The sequence below is a fragment of the Lygodium microphyllum genome, chromosome 13 (assembly GCF_053477565.2).
Source record: "Lygodium microphyllum isolate KBCC chromosome 13, Lygodium_microphyllum_v1.1.10, whole genome shotgun sequence".
Taxonomy (NCBI): domain Eukaryota; kingdom Viridiplantae; phylum Streptophyta; class Polypodiopsida; order Schizaeales; family Lygodiaceae; genus Lygodium; species Lygodium microphyllum.
In genome coordinates this window covers 21,965,248-21,984,941 of record NC_141147.1, presented here as the reverse complement: position 1 = coordinate 21,984,941, position 19,694 = coordinate 21,965,248, and the positions used below count along the sequence as shown (strand labels likewise).

The 19,694-nt window shown below is 42.6% G+C and overlaps 1 protein-coding gene across 1 annotated transcript; it reads left to right on the top strand.

The window, feature by feature from the left end:
- Window positions 1-2,488: 2,488 nt before the first annotated feature.
- Window positions 2,489-4,307, top strand: LOC148026405 (uncharacterized). Its single transcript, XM_087690288.1, has one exon. The coding sequence runs from the start codon at window positions 2,490-2,492 to the stop codon at window positions 4,305-4,307; it is 1,818 nt and encodes a 605-aa protein (XP_087546414.1). The 5' UTR covers window position 2,489.
- The last annotated feature ends 15,387 nt before the right edge of the window (window positions 4,308-19,694 follow it).

The following is a 19,694-nucleotide window of genomic DNA, read 5'->3' as shown; positions in this document are numbered from 1 at the left end:
GTAGAGGGAAGTGGAAGGATTAAAACCCAATTCGCTCGTACTACAAAGCTTCAACAGCCACAAAAATTCATTGGAATGGAGAAGAGAAGGAAAGGAGTCCGATATTCAAGCTCTAGGTTAAACTAATTTTGTGGGAGGAAGAAAAAGTGAAATTGAAAAATGGACAAAAAAGGGGAGGGGGGAGTATGAGAATAGAGTAACTCAAAAATTGTGCACTATTCATTCCCCTTCCTTTTTTAATCCTCCACTACCCTTTTTTTAAAATTAAAAAGTAGAGATTTGGAGAGAGAAGATTCACCCTCCATCAATGTCAACATTCTACCTTCCAATTGGATAGTCCAAAAGGCCCACCTTTTAAACTATAATATTTGTAAGGGCCCAAAGAGAGTCCATTTTTTCTCTAGTGAATGAATGAGTTGCCATCTTACTTGTTCCATGTTGATGAGTTTAGTGACATACATAATGTGATAAAATAATATAATTGGTTTGGATAGCTAGAAGATTTTTGCAATCATTTAAGGATCGTGATCTATACCATTTGCTTAAGAAATTGTTGAATGAGTAGACAGATCAAAGTGAGAAATCGTCAAGCATGATGTTATCCATAGGGACTCTTCCAAGGGCAAGGCCCCTAATAGTGCTGATGAAGCTAACATGAAAGTATTACAAGAGATGCTAGGTCTTACAAAAGAAATACCCATAGTAGTAGCATTCAATTTAGACTTTAGTCCCTTGTAAATAAGTGTTCTAAGGCCATAAGCTCCATACATTAGCACATTGAGGAGGATGGAGGATATGTTACTTGTTCAACTATTAGCATATAAACTCGAGGGGTTCACTATATATAAACCCTCTAATCACGTGTGTTCAAGGCTTATTTAAAAATATCCATATCTATGGATTTTTTACACATCCCTTTTCTATCCAGTCTGTGAGTAACCCCTTTATATGTTATCCTTTTGTGTGGAAAAAACATGTAAAAATGGTATTGTTAAAATCCCCTATTTGGAACCTATGTGACATACACACATATTTCTGAGTGGTCCCCCCCAAACATATAAAGAAACCATAATTAAGCCACATACCAAAGTGAGCTTCTAAAGCAACTCCAATAGGCACATAATAAATTTATATTGATTTTACGAAGCCAAATAGGGAGGCTTTATGGATTTTGATGCTCATTGAATAGCATTAATGCCTTCATGTAATCTCAACTTTCCTGATTCAAGCCTAACATATATTGTTGTGTTGTTGCAATGTCTCATGTCCTTAAATGTTAGCATGATTCACTCTGTTTTCATAGCAATTCATGGAGAATTTGACACACCAAAGTGATATTTTGGCCCAAAGGCAATGGAGCTAATAGAGTCACTAAAAAAGAAACCTCTTAAAGGCCTTCAATGGAAAACAAAGTCATGCAGGTAATGAATGGCAAGCTTTTGGGGTCAATGTTGGAGATTATCTTGACAAAAGACATATCCATGAGAAGGTATGGACCGAATATGAATGTGTTAGAAAATGTCCTAGGCTAGTACTAGGGTAAACGGGCCAATAAAGTGATGCCCCCCCAAAAAAAACACATCCCACCCCAATTGAGTGGCAATTTTGTATTTTTTTTTTTAAATGCTCTTTTAGTCACTTAACATTATGATATGAACTTTTAAAAATTATAGATGAGGTTAATGAAAGTCAAACAACCGAGCCATGTAAATATTTTTTTCATATCTTAAGATTACATATAAGATTACTACAAGTCAAACTATCGAGCCAAGTAAGTTTATTTCATATTTTAGGATTTTGTAAAACCTTAAAGAAGCGCATCCTTGAGTGTCACTCTATTGACCCACTCTTTTATAAACCCTTCATTTATAACCGGATCCAAAAAACATCAAAATGACTCGATATTTTTAATTTAAACTCTATATGATATGAACAGTTTAATTATTAAAAAACATTTAACAAACTCAGTTGGAAGAAAAAATTTACAATGGAAGACTGTTAAAAGACACTGTAATGACCCCTTTACGCTAAGCAGCAGTAGAGCAATTTAGAAGGAGCTAAACGACAAAATTGGACCGTGGTGTGACGGAAGCTGGGGAGGTGGAACTCGTCTACCAAGACGATCTGAAGCTCGGTCAGGACTCAGCAGTCAGCAGGCCGGCCGGGCTTGCTAGTGCTCGCCAAGGCGAACTTGAGAAGGTTCGGTCTGGAGATGCCACTGATCGTGGGCTGACTGGGCCGTGGCAAAGTCGACTCGCAGGCTTTTCTTCTGTAGTTTGACAAATTGCAATCAAAGACTTTACGTGGTGTGAGAATCGAAGGTCTTTCCTGATCAGACCTCGTCAGACAGGGAAATGCCGTCCCAACACTCGATATGATAAATGGCGGGGCGTATTCTTCTTGCATAAACATTACCAACCCGCCTGTCGTCTTACTATTAGCTTCTTTGCCTCCTCCTCCTCCTGCTGCTGCATAGGATACCATTGATGATGGCTTCCCACGTTCACCGCGTTATAATTACCTGTAGCCCTCGCAACTCTACTCCTGTCGCTTCCTTGATATTCTCGATCGCCCTCAGCATGCTCATCATACAGCACTGCGTAACCGGCACCTCGGTGGCCGCAGCTGCCTGCGTGGCGCAGGACCGGGCGGCTCTTCTGGCCGTCAAGGGGGCCGTGGCCAAGGACCCGTCTCAGAAGCTGGCGGCGTGGACGGCGTCCATGTCCGACTGCTGCTCCTGGGAGGGCGTCACCTGCGAGGCCAGCAGCGGCCGCGTGGTGCAGCTGGACCTCTCGGGGGGCAGGCTGCAGGGGGTGCTGTCGCCCCTGCTGGGCTCCCTGTCGGAGCTGCAGCTGCTCAAGCTGCAGGAGAACAGCTTCCAGGGTAGCATCCCTCCGTCTCTGGGCAAGCTCACCAAGCTCCAGCAGCTGTCGCTAGCCAACATGATGACCGACAGCGGCAGCGGGGGGGGCCTCACGGGAGCCATCCCGGAGTCCTTGGGGCAGCTCAGCGGCCTCCGGGAGCTCGACCTGTCCTACAACGCGCTCTCGGGTGGCATCCCGGAGTCCTTCGACCAGTTGACCAGCCTCCGGGTGCTCGACCTGTCCCACAACATGCTCAGCGGCCCGCTGCCCAGCGCCATCGGGGGCATGGCCAGCCTGCAGCACATCCGCATCGCCAACAACCTCATCAGCGGGTCCATCCCGCCCTCCTTCGGCCTCCTCTCCAACCTCTTCACCGCCGACCTGGCCCTCAACAACCTCTCGGGCGTGGTCCCGGCCGCCTTCACCACCAACCTCACCAACCTCTTCGTCCTGTACCTGGACCACAACGCAATCGGGGGCCTGCCCGAGGACATGAGCAACCTCCACAGCCTGCAGGTCGTGCGCCTGGACGGCAACCCGCTGGGCGACATCAGCAGCGCCTCGTCGGCGGCCATATCGGGCCTCTCCACCCTGCCCAAGCTCCGGGAGCTCCACCTCAGCTCCTGCGGCCTGTCGGGTCCCTTCCCGCAGTGGGTGGCCAACCTCAAGAAGCTTCAGGGAGCCGACGACAACTCCAACGAGGTCACTCCTCTCATCGACCTCTCACACAACGCCCTCACAGGCACCATCCCGCCCAAGCTCGGCTCCATCGCCAACCTGCAGAGCCTGAATCTCTCATACAACGCCCTAACGGGGGTCATCCCATCCGAGCTCGGCTCCCTCGCCAACCTGCAGAGCCTGGACCTCTCATACAACAACCTCTCCGGGGCCATCCCAACCGAGCTCGGCTCCCACGCCAACCTGCAGAGCCTGGACCTCTCATACAACGCCCTAACGGGGGTCATCCCATCCGAGCTCGGCTCCCTCGCCAACCTGCAGAGCCTGGACCTCTCATACAACAACCTCTTCGGGGCCATCCCAGCCGAGCTCGGCTCCCACGCCAACCTGCAGAGCCTGGACCTCTCATACAACGCCCTAACGGGGGTCATCCCAGCCGAGCTCGGCTCCCTCGCCAACCTGCAGAGCCTGGACCTCTCCTACAACAACCTCTCCGGGGCCATCCCGACAGAGCTGGCCAATCTCGGTAACTCCCTCCGCTTCCTGTCGCTGCAGGACAACCAACTGTCCGGCAACATCCCTGTCGCCTTCGCGACGCACCTCCAAGGCCTGGCCTCCTTCAACGTCTCCGACAATCAGCTGGCCGGTCCCATCCCGCCGCAGCAGCCCTTCAACACCTTCCCTGTGTCCTCCTACCGCCCTGGCAATCCTGCCCTCTGCGGAACCCCGCTCCCCGCATGTACCAGGCGGCGCCTAATGCGCTAGCAGTATACAGCATAGTGTTAAAAGTACATCCTCCTTCGAAGTAAATCCATTATCCATTCTGCATTAATCCAGTACTGCACAAGATCGTGAGATGAAAGCCCATTGCCAAAACAAAACCACATCGGGCAAGATTCCATTGTCAAGCCTCTCTCTCCTAAAGCCATCCAAAAAAACAATCCCTATTAGGCCTAAAATTTGAAGGTTGCAACACCCTTCAAAGGGGGTTTTGCCCTTCTAGAGAGGGGTGATACATATATTACCCTTCAAAAGAAAGGTAAGAATTTTAGAAAAATAATTATATGCCCTTCCAAACTCTTTAAAAAGAAAAGGAGAGGTCTTCTAAGACCTTCTAAATGAAAAGTTGGGTAGCCCTTCAAATTTGAGGGCTGAGATTCCCTATGATAAAGTTGTAGAAATACTCTACCTTGTCTCAATATAACTTTCACACTTCCATTTTCTTAAACAAAAGACTCAAAACAAAATTTCAACTAGGCCATTAGCATTTAGTTTGTTAACGTGTCGAAAATGTCAAAATTTCACCTCTTTTTTTTTGTAATGCGTGGTCATATATTACCAAAAGAGTAAAAAGTGTTTACAAAATGTAAATATGCATCGAAGCCTCGGGCTTGAGAAGGTAACTTTTTCCCAAAATAGTCTATAGATCCAATGTTGGAACTTCAAAGGGTAAAGAACTGACAGTAGCTCTTGTTTAAGAAGCTGGGATAGACAAGCACCTAGTTTCCAATGTATTGGGTGTGGATTGCACATCATAAGATGTGGATAAAGAGGAAGCATGGGAATACATGTGGTCAGATGTGTTTTTGGATTATAACATTGTTTGAAGAGACATGCATTCCTACTTAACCAAAAAAATCTCAAGGTTACATCGCAAATTAGACCGAGTGATCTCCATTTAGCTTCATCAAAATTAGCTTGATCACCAAAGAAGGCAGCTGCCATCCCAAAGTTATCCTACCGGTTGGTAGCTCTCACCAACACCATATTAGAGATTTCAGGAATTTCTATAATATTAGAGATTTCAGGATTTCAGGAATTAATCGACTCTAAACCCCGCACACCCTGCGCAAAAATGCAACCCAAAGTAATCTCCCGCATTGTAAAATGTTGGTGGCTAAGTGCTTATTCCACGCGCATTAATAAACTCCAGCTCCGTGTCGTGTATGAAAGACCGTGGCTTGAAACTGCAAGTCCACACGGGAACACCCTTCACGGGAAAGGCAAAATGATAATGGATAATTTAGTGCAATTTTTTTTATTAATAACCCCCTCCCCTTCAGTCGTTGCACGGCGGGGGAGAGGGAGTGGAGAAGAGTGGGTATGGAGTAGGAGAGCACGGGGGGAGGAGGAGACATGCAAACTAACCACATGTGTGGCTATTCCCCCCCCTTAAAACCTATAAGAACCTCCCCCCCTTAAGCTTGAGGGGAAATGAGGGATCATGGGGACAGCGTCGTGCTGCCCGCCAGAGAAGCTACCGTCACCATATTGCCGTCACAGGCCGTTGCCGCCAGGCCGCTGCTGCCACGCCACCTCGACCATCATCATCGTCATCATCATAATCATTATCCTCATCATCATCTCCTCCATCATTTCTTTCTCTCTCCACGTCATTCTGTGGAACAAAAGCTTGGAAGCTTCTTTAGAAGCTTCTAAACAAGGCTTCCATAAGCCTTATTCATCCACACCTCTCGGGTTTTTCAAAAATCGCGACTGTAAGGCCCATTCTTGCACAGAAGAAGGAAACCCCGGGCAGAAAGAGACTTGGACACGTTACAGTTGGTATCAAAGTGAACCAACGAGGATCTAATATTTTCAAGGAAACTTAATGAGGAGAAGAGAGCAAATGTTGCTGTTAAGAACATTTTCTTACCTTACTTATCGATGCTGGCCTGCAGAGTCGCAAAGCGTGGAACAAATTCTTAGTGTTCCAGGTTATGTTTATGACTGTGATGTGTGCTTCAGATTATCGATGAAAGCTAGGTATGATGAATATCCTAGACCGCATCTACAATCCTTCACCCCTGTACATGGAATGGAGATGGACGGGTGATTTAGGAATTTATTACATAGCTGCCCACCGACTTGCGTACCTTCGAACCAACTTGAAGAGAATCAAGTGGATGGAGGACTTAAAGATCGTGAAGCTGTTCATCTTTGTTGAAGCTCACGCAAACGCAACCCTACATGTCAGCGGTCGAAAGATCAAGAAGAACAAGTATGTGTATGAGGAAGAACAAGTATGTGTATGAGGAAGGCCAATGAATTCCCATTTCATTTGGGGAATGCCAACACCAACAACTGTCAAAGAAATACGTAGTTTTCTTGGATTGACAGGATGGTACAGGGTCTTTATCAAAAACTATGCCTTGATTGCAACTCCTCTGACCAATCTACTGAAGAAGCAAGTATTAATTGTACGGTCACCTGCTGAACAATCGAACTTTGATAAACTAAAGTAAAGCTTGGTATCAGCACCTATCCTGAAACTTCCAGGCCTTAGTAAGGAGTTTGAAGTGATAACTAATGCTAGCACACTTGCCTTAGGATGTGTGCTTATGCAAGAAGATCATCCTGTAGCATACTCTTCAAGGAAATTGAAGAGCCATGAAAGGAACTATGCTACCCATGATCTGGAGCTGTTAGCTATCATCCATGCTCTCAAGCTTTGGAGACACTACTTGTTGGATAATAAGTTCACCTTAGTGTTAGATCATAAAAGTCTTAAATGGATTTTTACCCAGAATGAGCTCAATATGAGGGAATGTCGATGGATCGAAGTGCTGGAGGAATATGATTTTGAAATCAAATACCGGCCTGGAAAGGAGAATATAGTTGTCGATGCACTCAGTTCGCAAAGCATTTCTAAATTCTCTGATTTTGCAAGATCCATCAAAACAGCAAGATCTCTAGCCACAAAGGTATCCATGCCAAACAACCCAATCCTTGACCTAGCTAAAGAAGAGGCATGCCATGATCCAACCTATCAAAAATTGCTAAGGGAGATCCCTATCAAGGATCAAGACCCGAAGCTACAAACAAAGTATCTAGAATTCTCTATCAATAGTAGACTTGTCTACTACAGGATAAGATTATGTATACCGGCAAGCCAGTCACTTAAACAGAAGATACTTTGGGAAGCCCATGACTCCTCTTTCTCAGGACATCCTGGCTATGCCAAGACCCTTAATGCGGTCAGAAAGAGCTATTATTGGGAGAGGCTTAAAGGTGACGTTCTCAAATATGTCACGGAATGTTTGTCTTGTCAACGCATTAAGGCCGAACATGTCAAAATGCTTGGGAAATTGCAACCACTTGACATTCCCCAAATGAAATGGGAATTCATTAGTATGGACTTTGTTATTGGCCTGCCCCAAGTTCAGGGAGGATACAACTCCATTATGGTTGTGGTAGATATGCTTACCAAGGTTGCACATCTTATCCCTGTTAATACAAACTATAAAGCCTCAGACATTTCAAGGTTATTCATCAAGGAGATATTCCAAGTGCATGGGTTACCCAGAAGAATCATCAGTGATCGTGACTCTCTCTTCACATCACACTTCTGGAGGGCCATCTTCGAGGCCATTGGGACTCAACTCTGTTTCAGTACAGCTTACCATCCCCAAACCGATGATCAAATGGAGCAAGTCAACCAAGTCATTGAGGATATGCTAAGGGTACACTACTGTCGCGAACCCAAAAAGTGGATTCAATATTTCCCTACACCGCTGGTTGAGTTTGCCCACAATGCTTCCTACCAACAAAGCATCCAGATTGTTACAACTATATATATCATCTCTCACTTGACTTGGGTCTCACCTATATATACTAACTCTACATCAATATGAATCATTCTTTGGGAGCATGTCTTGTGTATCTCTCTCGTACTCTCTCTCTCTCTCTCTCAACATGGTATCAGAGCTATGGATGCGTAGCAACAACAAGGAAGATAAGTTGTTTCATTCTTTATACTTGATTGAATTCTTTGCACAAGTGATGATTTGATACATAAACTTGTTCAAATTAGAAGTATTAGTTAATTTTGTCTTTTTAAAAAAAACCAGGTGCGTAGCTCTCGTCGTGCTCTCGAATCCTGTCAAAATCGCTTGTCAATCGGAGTTCTGGACCAAAAGTTATGACAGTTCAGGATTCAAGACAGCAATTCTGCTCGAATCTACGATTGTTTATTTAAAACTGTATTTCTAATTACCGTTCGTTAATCCCCAATTACAGTTTATTAATCGCTCGTCTTCGTTAATGATATTGATTACGACAAGCAAACATCTTGCTATTTTTAGCGATGTTTTATTATCGTTCACGTTCTTTGCTCGACCGAAATAGCACTTTTCTTATATGCGTCATCTCGTCTTGCACGTTACGCCTCTCTATTTCGGGCTTTCTTTTTAGTCACTCAATACTTTTCGTTGTTCTTACGTGCATATCCCTATTTTGATTGTCATGCATCTCAACTACGCTCGTCTTGATCATGGTTTGTAGATTCTGTGATCTCATCTTATTTGTTTTCTCTCGACATACAGGCATGGCCAATTGCATAATTGTTAATGGATATCCATCTGGCCAGCGTTCGGTTCCCTTCTTCCAAGGACAAGGCTTTTCTGGGTAGAAAGCAAAGATGATGCTAATTCTTGAAGATGACGAATTATTTGATATTGTTTTGGGCGACCTGTCTTGCCCAGTTCAACCTATTGATGTGATGAATAACAATTCTGTGATTACTGATGGTCCATTATTTGAACAATGGAAAATTGATCATACTGATTGGATTCATCCTGACAAAGCAGCTCGTCGTTATATATTGTCTGCACTTCCTGACTCACTTATGTTGGATGTCTTTCATCTGGAAACCTCTCATGCTGTTTGGGAGTATCTTATCTCAACGTTTGAGAAGAAATCGGTCACCGAAATTTTATATCTCCAAACTTGTTTGAAGAATCTTCAATATAAGGTTGGTATTTCTATGCACTCTCATATCGAGGCTTTTAAAGACATTATCAATCAGCTTGGTGCTGCCGGCACTCCTGTTGCTAAAAATCAGATTGTTACTCAACTTCTTCATACCATCAAAGATCCTTTATATGACAATATCATCACTATTTTGTCTAACAAGGATGATATCCACTTTGACAAAGCATGTATATCTCTTATTGAATATTCTCAACGTCATGAGCATCATTTGGAAAAATCTGATGCTGTTTTGGTCACTCGCGAACAAAGGGATTTTGATGCTGCTTTTGTTGCTCACAAGCGTCCTGCTTCACGTTTTCAGCAGGGTGGACGCCCTAATCCAGGTAGTAGATCTTCTCGTCTTGCTTATCCTAACAAGCATTGTTCTTATTGTGATAAGAAAGGTCATGTGGCTTCTGATTGCTGGGCATGTCAATATGATGAGGAGCATGGAGTTACTACAAAGCAACCTCGCTTGTCCAAAAGTTTTCCTACGTGTGATTATTGTGCACATACAGATCATCCATCTCGCCGTTGTTATAAACGCAGATATGATGAAGAACGTTCTCGAGCTTATATTGTTCAACAAACTATAACTGATGATGATATACTCATCAGGAGCTCAATTTCGTCCATTATGATATCTCTCCAGAAAAGGTACTTCATGTTCATGATGGTTCTCTATTCATCGTTGATTCAGGTGCCACTGGAAACATGACATACCAATCACAGTGGCTTCACAATTATCATTCTCTTCCTGTCAAGAAGTTTATTTACCTTGCGGATGATACGACTTGTCAAGTCAAAGGAGTGGGTGATTTATATCTGGGGACTGTTTCATCCACTAGAATATTAAGAGGAGTTCTTCATGTTCTAGATTTGCAAAGAAATCTTCTTTCTGTTGCTCGTCTAGTTGATCTTGGTTTGTTTGTTGGCTTTGATCATAATCAATGTCGTATAGAGAAAGACGGGCATACTATAGCAGTGGCTCCTTGACATGGTAATCTATTTGAGCTATCATTGAACGATACAGTTGCATATTTGAGCTATCATTGAACAATACAGTTGCAAATGTTGTTACTGCCCCTAGAGATGCAGATTGCAAATTATGGCATCAACGATTTGCACACTCCGATTTTGCCAAAATTCTTGATCTTCATCGTCATGGTCTTGTGCAAGGTATGGATCTTAAAACTCATCCACGTATGGGAATATGTGAGTATTGTACACTTGGAAGACACCATCGTTCGCCTTTCCACACTTCTACTTCATCACATTCCTGTGCTCTCTTGGATTTGGTTCATACCGATATTTGCGGTCATTTTCCTGCCTCAAAGTCTCAATATCGATATTTTATAACTTTCATTGATGATTTCTCACGGTACACACATGTCTATCTTCTTCGACATAAGTCTGAGGCTTTAACTATATTTAAACAATACAAGATAAGTGTGGAGCTTCAAACTGGATTCTCTATAAAGACACTTCGCAGTGACAATGGCGGTGAATATGTATCCAATCTATTTGATGACTTCTGTAAGGATCAAGGTATTCATCATGATTTTACAGTTCCTTATTCTCCTCAGCAAAATGGTGTTGCTGAGCGCAAAAATCGCACGATTCTTAATGCTATACGTTGCATGCTTATACACTCTGGTTTGTCTCGAAAGTTTTGGACTGAAGCACTTCTAACAGCTGTTTTTATTCAAAATCATCTTACAACTACTGCACCTGCTTCCTATAACAATTTGGACAAGGAAGACACCTTCAGTCTCTCACTTTCGCACATTTGGCTGCATTGCTTACATTCATGTGCCCAAGGATACTCGATATAAGTTGGATCCTCCAGGTTTGAAGGTTATTTTTCTTGGTTATTCAGATCATTCCAAAGGTTACAAATTTTATGATCCTTCTTCTCAAAAGGTTATCATTAGTCGTGATGCTATATTTGATGAGAAGACTATGGGTGGCACATGGTCGTCAGATGTTTTAGATGATACACAGTCTTTGCTTAGTGCATTTCCTTACTTGCTTTGTGATTCTACTAATTCTGATGATCATAAACCTCCTTCACCTCCAAAGAAGATTGATGAAAATTTGGAGATCTATGTTGATCTTCCTATTGAGATAGAACATGGATTCTATTCTATTGAATATGATGTCTTTGATGATGCTATGTCTGTCCAAGAGGATCCAATATCGTATATGGAAGCTATCAATTCGTCTCAAAGGGATCAATGGCAAGAAGCTATGCAAGCTGAGTACGATTCTTTAATCTCCAAAGGTACATGGATTCTTGCTGAACTCCCCCCAAATCGTGTTCCTATCAAATGTAAATGGGTTTATAAAACCAAGACCAAAGCTGATGGTTCGTTTGATAAGTTCAAAGCACGACTTGTTGCAAAAGGTTGCTCACAGGTTGCAGGAGTAGATTATCAAGAAACATTTTCTCCCGTTGTGCGCTCCACAACTGTTTGTATGATTTTGGCTTTTGCAACACTATTTGATCTAGAAATTCACCAAATGGATGTTAAAACGGCTTTTCTCAATGGAGATCTTGAAGAAGAAATCTATATGGAGCAACCTGAAGGTTTTATGATTGCAGGAAAGGAGCATCTTGTATGCCAGCTTCATCGTGCATTATATGGATTGAAGCAAGCCTCTTGTGCTTGGTATATTAAGATTGATCAGTTCCTCACATCTAAAGGTTTTGTTGCATGTTTTGCTTACCCAAATCTTTACATCAAAAGGGAGGATAAATATTTTATTATTCTTGCTCTATATGTTGATGATACTATTCTTGTGTCAAATAATATTGCTTTTTTGGATGCTATGAAGAAGCTTTTATCGACTGCATTTGAAATTGTGGATCTTGGTGAGATACATTCTTGTTTGGGTATTCAAGTTCAACGACACCGACAACAAGGCATTCTTCTTCTTCGCCAAACAAAGTTTATTGATGATATTGTTAAGAAGTTTGGGTTGACAAATGCGCACTCTGCCAACACTCCCATTCTTTCAAGCTCTACCAAGGGTACATCTACAACACGCAATGAACAATCAGCCATTCATCAACCTTTTGCTAATCTTGTTGGTTGTCTTCAATTTATTGGTTTAAACACAAGACCAGATATTTTATTTGTAGCTAATTTTTTGGGACAGTATCTTTCTTCCCCTTCCACTATTCATTGGAGTGCTGTAAAACGTATTCTTAAGTACCTCAAGGGTACTAAGGAATTTGGTCTTATTTATCGTCGTCGAGAGGATTCTTCTTTATCTTCTTCAACTTCTCTTGGCCTTATTGGATATACAGACGCTGATTGGGCAAGTTCACACTTATCCATGCGATCTACAAGTGGGAATTGTTTCTTTGTAAATGGATGTTTGGTTTCTTGGTCCAGCAAGAAACAACAATGTGTTGCGGTTTCTACAACTGAAGCCGAATATGTTGCTGCATCATTAGCAGCTCGCGAGCTAGTTTGGCTTCGACAACTACTTGTAGATTTGGGACATCCTTCATCATCTAGTACACCTCTTCGATGCGATAACCAAAGTGCTATTAGTCTTACCAAAGACTATATACAACATAGTAAATCAAAGCATATTGCTATTCATTATCATTATGTTTGACATGAAGTCAAGAAAGGTTCCATTATGGTGGAGCATTGTCCCAGTGATCAAATGGTTGCAGACATCTTCACAAAAGCTCTTAGTGAAGCTCGCTTTAGCTCATTAAGACATGCACTTGGTATTGTTCCAAGTTCTTGTCTCACTGATTGAGGCATGTATCATTGTATTTAAGAAAACTTTATAGTAAATCATTTTTGTATTGTAGGTATGTGTAGGGGCTCGGGTTTTTCCCTTGTTCTCCCTAAGGGTTTTTTCACTCGCAGCCAGAGACCTTTGTTTGAGTGAGGATGTTACAACTATATATATCATCTCTCACTTGACTTGGGTCTTACCTATATATACTAACTCTACATCAATATGAATCATTCTTTGGGAGCATGTCTTGTGGACGTCTCTCGTACTCTCTCTCTCTCTCTCAACACAGATGACCCCTTTTCAAGCATTGTATGGGCACAACTACCGTAGTCCTTTAAACTTTTCGGATCCAACCTTGAGGGTTGAAGCTTCAAAGCAGATGCTGGAAGACATGGATGACCAAATCAAGTCAATAAGACAAGACATCCAAGCCGCCAAGGACAGACAGAAGGCTTACGCGGACCTGAAACATCAAGACAGATCCTTCGTTGATGGTGATATGGTCTTCATTCGCGTACGTCCAAAGAAGAGTTCCCTATCCTTGGGGGAATGTAAAAAGCTAAGTCCAAGGTATTGTGGACCCTACAAGATCCTCAAGTGCCTAGGGCCTAATGCTTACAGACTGCAACTCCCTAAAAACCTAAAAGTCCATAATGTATTCCATATCAGCCTACTGAAGAAGTATGTGCCTAACCCTAGTCACGTACTTGATGATCAACAAATTGTAATGCCTAGCCAAGGAGTCCTTGAGCTACGGCCTGACAGGATCTTAGATGTTAGGGAGAGGCAATTGAGATCCAGAACCTTGAGAGAATACCTCGTCCAGTGGAAAGATTATCCTGAAGAGGATGCCACTTGGATGGATGAAATTACTCTCAACCAACAATACCCCCAGTTATTCTCGAGATGAGGAAATCTCGATTCCTCTAAGGGGGAGAGAATGTAATATTTCCACATGAAATATTTATCAACCCTAAACCCCGCACACCCCGCGCAAAAATGCAACCCAAAGTAATCTCCCGCATCGTAAAATGTTGGTGGCTAAGTGCTTACTCCACGCGCATTAATAAACTCCAGCTCCCTGTCGTGTATGGAAGACCGTGGCATGAAACCGCAAGCCCACGCAGGAACACCCTTCATAGGAAAGGAAAAAGGATAATGGATAATTTAGTGCAAATTTTTTTATTAATAACCCCCTCCCCTTCAGCCATTGCATGGTGGGGGAGAGGGAGTGGAGAAGAGTGGGTGTGGAGTAGGAGAGCACGGGGGGAGGAGGAGGCATGAAAACTAACCACATGTGTGGCTATTCCTCCCCCCCCCCCCCCCCCCTAAAGCCTATAAGAACCCCTCCCCTTAAGATTGAGGGGGGAGGAGGGATCATGGGGACTGCGGCGTGCTGCCCGCCAGAGAAGCTGCCGTCGCCATATTGCCACCACGGGCCGCTGCTGCCATGCCATTGCTACCGCGCCACCTCCATCATCATCATCATCATCATCATCATAATCATTATCCTCATCATCATCTCCTCCATCATATCTTTCTCTCTTCACATCATTCTGTGGAACAGAAGCTTGGAAGCTTCTTTAGAAGCTTCTAAACAAGGCTTCCATAAGCCTTATTCATCCACACCTCTCGAATTTTTCAAAAACTGTGACTGTAAGGCCCATTCCTGCGCAAAAGAAGGGAACCCCGGGCAGAAAGAGACTTCGAAACGCGTATGAAGCCAGGGGAAAGTTCACTACGCCAAAAATCTACTGCGTCAATGGCTCCGAAGCTTAAGGCAAGAGGAGCACACGCAGGAGCTTCTACCCTGAGCACACTTATGGACAACACCTCGAACCTCAATGCCTAGGTTCTTCTTTAAAAAAAATTCCGCATGAAAGGGATGCATTAGGCACGTTTAATTTTCGTGGGGAAGTTATGAATGCATTTATTCATTCATCTTACAAGATTTAGCTGCATGTCGTGCATTTGAAATTGTTTGCACTTTCATGATCAGGTTGCAATCTTCTTGAACGTATAATGCATAACTTAGAAGATGATATCGTGCCAAGAAGGATAGAGCTTCTGTCATATGATGCATGTATGAATTAAAGTCATGGACGTGTCCAAATCGTTGCAATGCATGGAAAGGAATTGTGAACTTGCAAATTGCATGCGGGGATGGTTACATTTTAGGTCGGTTAAGTGCTAAAGGACAGGTTAAATCATAAATGGTCTCATGGCATTTGCTCATGCATGGAGTTCTTTTATCGAAGTTTGTATTTAGGAAAGGATGCATTTTCATGTTAAAGCTTGAATTCAATGCATTAAACAAAGGGTTTATAGGCATAGTTCTTGATGAAAATCAACGTAGGGTTTATACAGGTAGCTCTAAATTGTCAATCATTATAGTTTAGGCAAGGAAAAGTAACGATCATTGTAGATCTTATAGCTGCATAGAAGGAAAAAGTCTAAGAATCGCATATTTGCATGGAAAGTTATATCTTGCAATTATTTACATCTTTTGGGAAAAGTATTTACATCTCTAAGGAAATATCACCTCTTGTTGCAAGACAATTAGATCAATTAGGTAAATCACTTGTAATGGTGTAACTCAAATGATGATCACCTCAATGCGCTAGGTAGAGCTAAGCCGCGATAAAATTCTACCTAGTATCGCACTCGAAAAATTGACTTAATATTTCCAACCTCAAAGGTCCTATCCACATTCACGGAATGTTTGGGTTAGTTAAACGCCCATGCAAGAACGATCTAGGGTTTTTACCCTAAGGATAAATTGACCAAATACTAGACTTCTGTATGAATTTTAGAAACCCTAAGGTCAAAACGACTATTGGTCTAGCAGGGTTAAGGTTTGGGTTGGGTCAAGAGGACTCCCAAACCCTACATCTTGACCAGAGTATTCTTGACCCTGGAATACCGTGTGATGGGAGAAATAATCCCACAAGTTAGGTGCGACGCTTGTCTCGTGCAACAAGTTGCAACATCGCATGGTTTTGTGTCTAAATCACAAAGTAGAATTGCCATTCCTTAGGACAAGGTTGGCGAGTTCTAAGTACAAGCCTAATTTTCTAGAGGATGAGTAGACATCCTGCTACATCACCCTTCTTTGAGGCTGATTTGCCAAGTTAGGGTAATTATGAATTGCCTAGCAAGCAATTGACCAATCAAGTTAGGGTGACGAGGTTGCCTAGGAATTATTGTCTTTAATTTAAGAAAACGTCAGGTGGAAACAATTTGGGTTAACTGGGTATAAACCCTAACCCAAGGAAAAAAGGGTAAACAAGCAATGAAACCCTGGGGATCTTGCCAAGTCGCAATTAATCCCAGATCGAATGCTAAATGTATTCGAAGAGAAGGATTCACACCTTAGCAGTTGGCCGTATAAACGACCACTCGAATGCTTGTGTTTGTACACTTAGGAGCACTGTTTGTAGTTCTTTGCTCAAGGAACTAAAGCTGGAAAAATAATTAATGCTTCAGGGTGAAGGCCTAGAGGGAGAGGCAGCATTAGTTACCCCCGACTGTCTGCCTGACCCTATCCAAGGGGGTTGTTAGCCATGCCGGATACGTGGACCGAACTCGTTGCAAGAGGTCTCTCCGTGGGTGCTACTTGGAGCAGGAGGACGCTTGGGTGCCAGGGGGGCTCTGGCCGTAAATCCCTTGCCTCCAAGTCCTACACAAGAGGCCGACGTGACTCGAGATTGGATCTCGAGGCCCACATACTAGTCTACGGGTGGAAACTTGGAATAGCAATCCCTGAGGATTGCTAGAATTGCCTTCGGGTGGATTATGAATTAGCCTACGAGCAGATTATGGATTAGCCTTCAGGCTGGATTATATGATGTATTCCAAAGACTGATAAATAAGATCAATTGTTGAAAAGGAACTTGTTTGACATTGTTTTTCTATGTCAGTGCTTAAGTTACCTGAAGGAACCAGTGATTAATTAGCTAATTAAGGAAGTTGTTTTTGCTTGTCAAACTAAATGTGGTAGGTAATTAGATAACTGAAGCAACCTGAGGAAAGTGAGGTGGATGTGACCATGGGTCCGTCCTACAGAAGGGTGGTCCCAGTTGGCCGAGAACTTTTCTCAATGGAATTGACAACAAGGTAACGAAGACCTAGAATCTAGAAAGCTAGATTCCCGATTTATATTGTTTTAGGGAAACAGAATGGGACTATGCCTTACGGGCTGAGAGGTCGAGCTTCGCATCCCTCTCGTTTTCCATTCTCCTTGAACCAAGTGCAGTATAAATCCACTTCGACCCTGATGTTTCTGCGTAAAGTAGTTCATTTGGGGTTCGAATCTAGTTATCTTCTAGGAACTTGACCATTAGGAAAACCCTGATTTAGGTCGGTCCTAAGTGGGAATGGCCGGAATGCTTCCGCTTCGTGGCAGACTTGGGAAGACCTAGATCGCAAACCCCGTGACATTCCATGGGAGTGCCAAGTGGCACTTTCTGGACTCTCTTCCCGATGGGTTGCTAAGACGTGTCCTACCAGCAAACAGGTGGACACGTTACAATTTTTCAAGTCCTACTTTTAATGAATGTCTTACTTTTGTGAATGAAAGAGAGCATTATGTTTATGTTTATCTTTAAAGGGCACTTTGTATGTTACAAATGTGAGATCACACATCTTGAGAGCTTAAATAATGAATATAAGCTATGTGGCTCTTAGGAGATTTGGATTTCACCTCTATCTTTTCTAGCATACTAACAAAAGATGATGTTGTATGGTGGTGGAAACATCAAGTAGGCTTAACTAGTATATACCTAGGAAATTTCCAAGTTTAATGTAAGAATACAAAGGTTTGAAGGAGTGGAGAGAGAACTTAGAATACAAGAGCCTTAAACATTATATGAAAATATGTTATCATGGCCAAAATTTATAATGTTATGGATTTGAAGATATTATAATATGAGTTTTTTCTTTTAAATATAGCATAATTTAAAGTGGCATGTATAAGTTTCATGAACTATGACCTTAAAAGAGTCACCACTAACTAGTTGTGGTTTAATAACTTGATCTAATACCATATAGAAATAAGTTTGGATAACCTATGATGTGATAGTTCTTTTTTTTGTGTAAACCAATAGACACAAGTATATTAAATAATTACTCACCCCATTTTCATTTTCTGTATGTATATGCATGATATATAAATATCTTTTGTTCAAAATTTCTATCTATCTTGACAATATATGGACAAGATGGATATTGGCTTTGGCCAAAATCAACTAGCTTCGCACTTTGACTAGCTAAATGAACTTTCATATCATAAAATAAAGATTTATATACCAAGCTAGAAGTTTATTATTTTTCTAAGACCAAAGATTTAACCTTTGATACTACAAGATATAGACCTTATACCGACGTTTAAAGCGACGAAAATACAAACAACAAAATTTGCCCCCGTCATCGCAAAAAGTATCGTTATTGACGACGCCATAGAAATGTCACTATTGGCGACGCAACCAGTAAATTTGCGATGCTCATAGTGAGGCCAATAGCAACACGAGCAGTAAATTTGCGATGTAAATAGCGACGGTAACAGGGGAAAAAAATTTGTGGCAGGGCAGCTGTGTGCTGTATAAGAGCCATACAAAATAGTTTCTGTACTACTGCATACAAAGCGCATGCAAACAAAAAGAATGTATACTGAAATCATAAAACTGATACATGAAATAAATACATGTTCGCATAAAATGCAATTGGTACAATCATGAAAGGATATCACTAATACATAGAAAATGTCTACATAGATCAGGCGACTAAAAACTAAAGGTGTGTGAGCTCCAAGGATCCAAGGGCGAGCTAGAAATCCTCGTCCCCCGGAAGCTCGTCCCGCCGCAAAGGAGCATCGAACGGATTCTGCAGAAAAAGAAACAACAATATATCAATCCGCCATACAATAATGCATTCAAATATCTCATGGTAACTACGGACAAGAAAGATGAGTGACTTACAGGGCCGCCGCGTCTATACAATCGGTCAATCAATGCATTGAGACCGTGCCTCTCTGCATATCGAGTCTCAAGGCCTTGCGGATTGCGATTTGTAATGGAGTGCTGCAAAGAAAACAAAATGCTAACTGTTAGAAACATGATTGTTAGTACAAAGAATATTTTTAAAAAACAAATAAGCGAAACAAAAGAGAAACTTACAAAGTCCTCCAAATATGTCCTGTGGCCGCCACTCCCAAGATGATGCACCACTCTGGCCTCGAGTCGTATCCTCGCCGCCTCCCGCTGCTGACTCCAACGTCCTGGCAAATCTGTAGCCTCCTCCCTCAGTCGGCGCCAGTCGTTTACATCTAACCACTCGGGCTTTGCAGCCCCACTCTTGATTGCCTTGCGTGCGTCGGATCGTCTATGTGACATGTATGCATGCATGCAATCCATCATCCAGCCCGTAGAGAATCTATCTACTACGGCTGGCACCGGAAACTCCTCGTCCAAGGATGCTACTATGTAGTCCTTGCTCCCCTCCGGTATGTTCTTCCAATGATCCAGGACGTTGTGTCGAAAAACTTGTTGGCACAACTCCCTCATGTGAGCCATCACCCTCCTCCCCTCATCATTCATGATGATGGCTCCTGACCTACTATCAACTAGGTATCCATAACCC

Excerpts from the sequence above, each read along its gene's own strand:
- LOC148026405 (XM_087690288.1), top strand. The coding sequence starts at position 2,490 with ATGGCTTCCCACGTTCACCGCGTTATAATTACCTGTAGCCCTCGCAAC.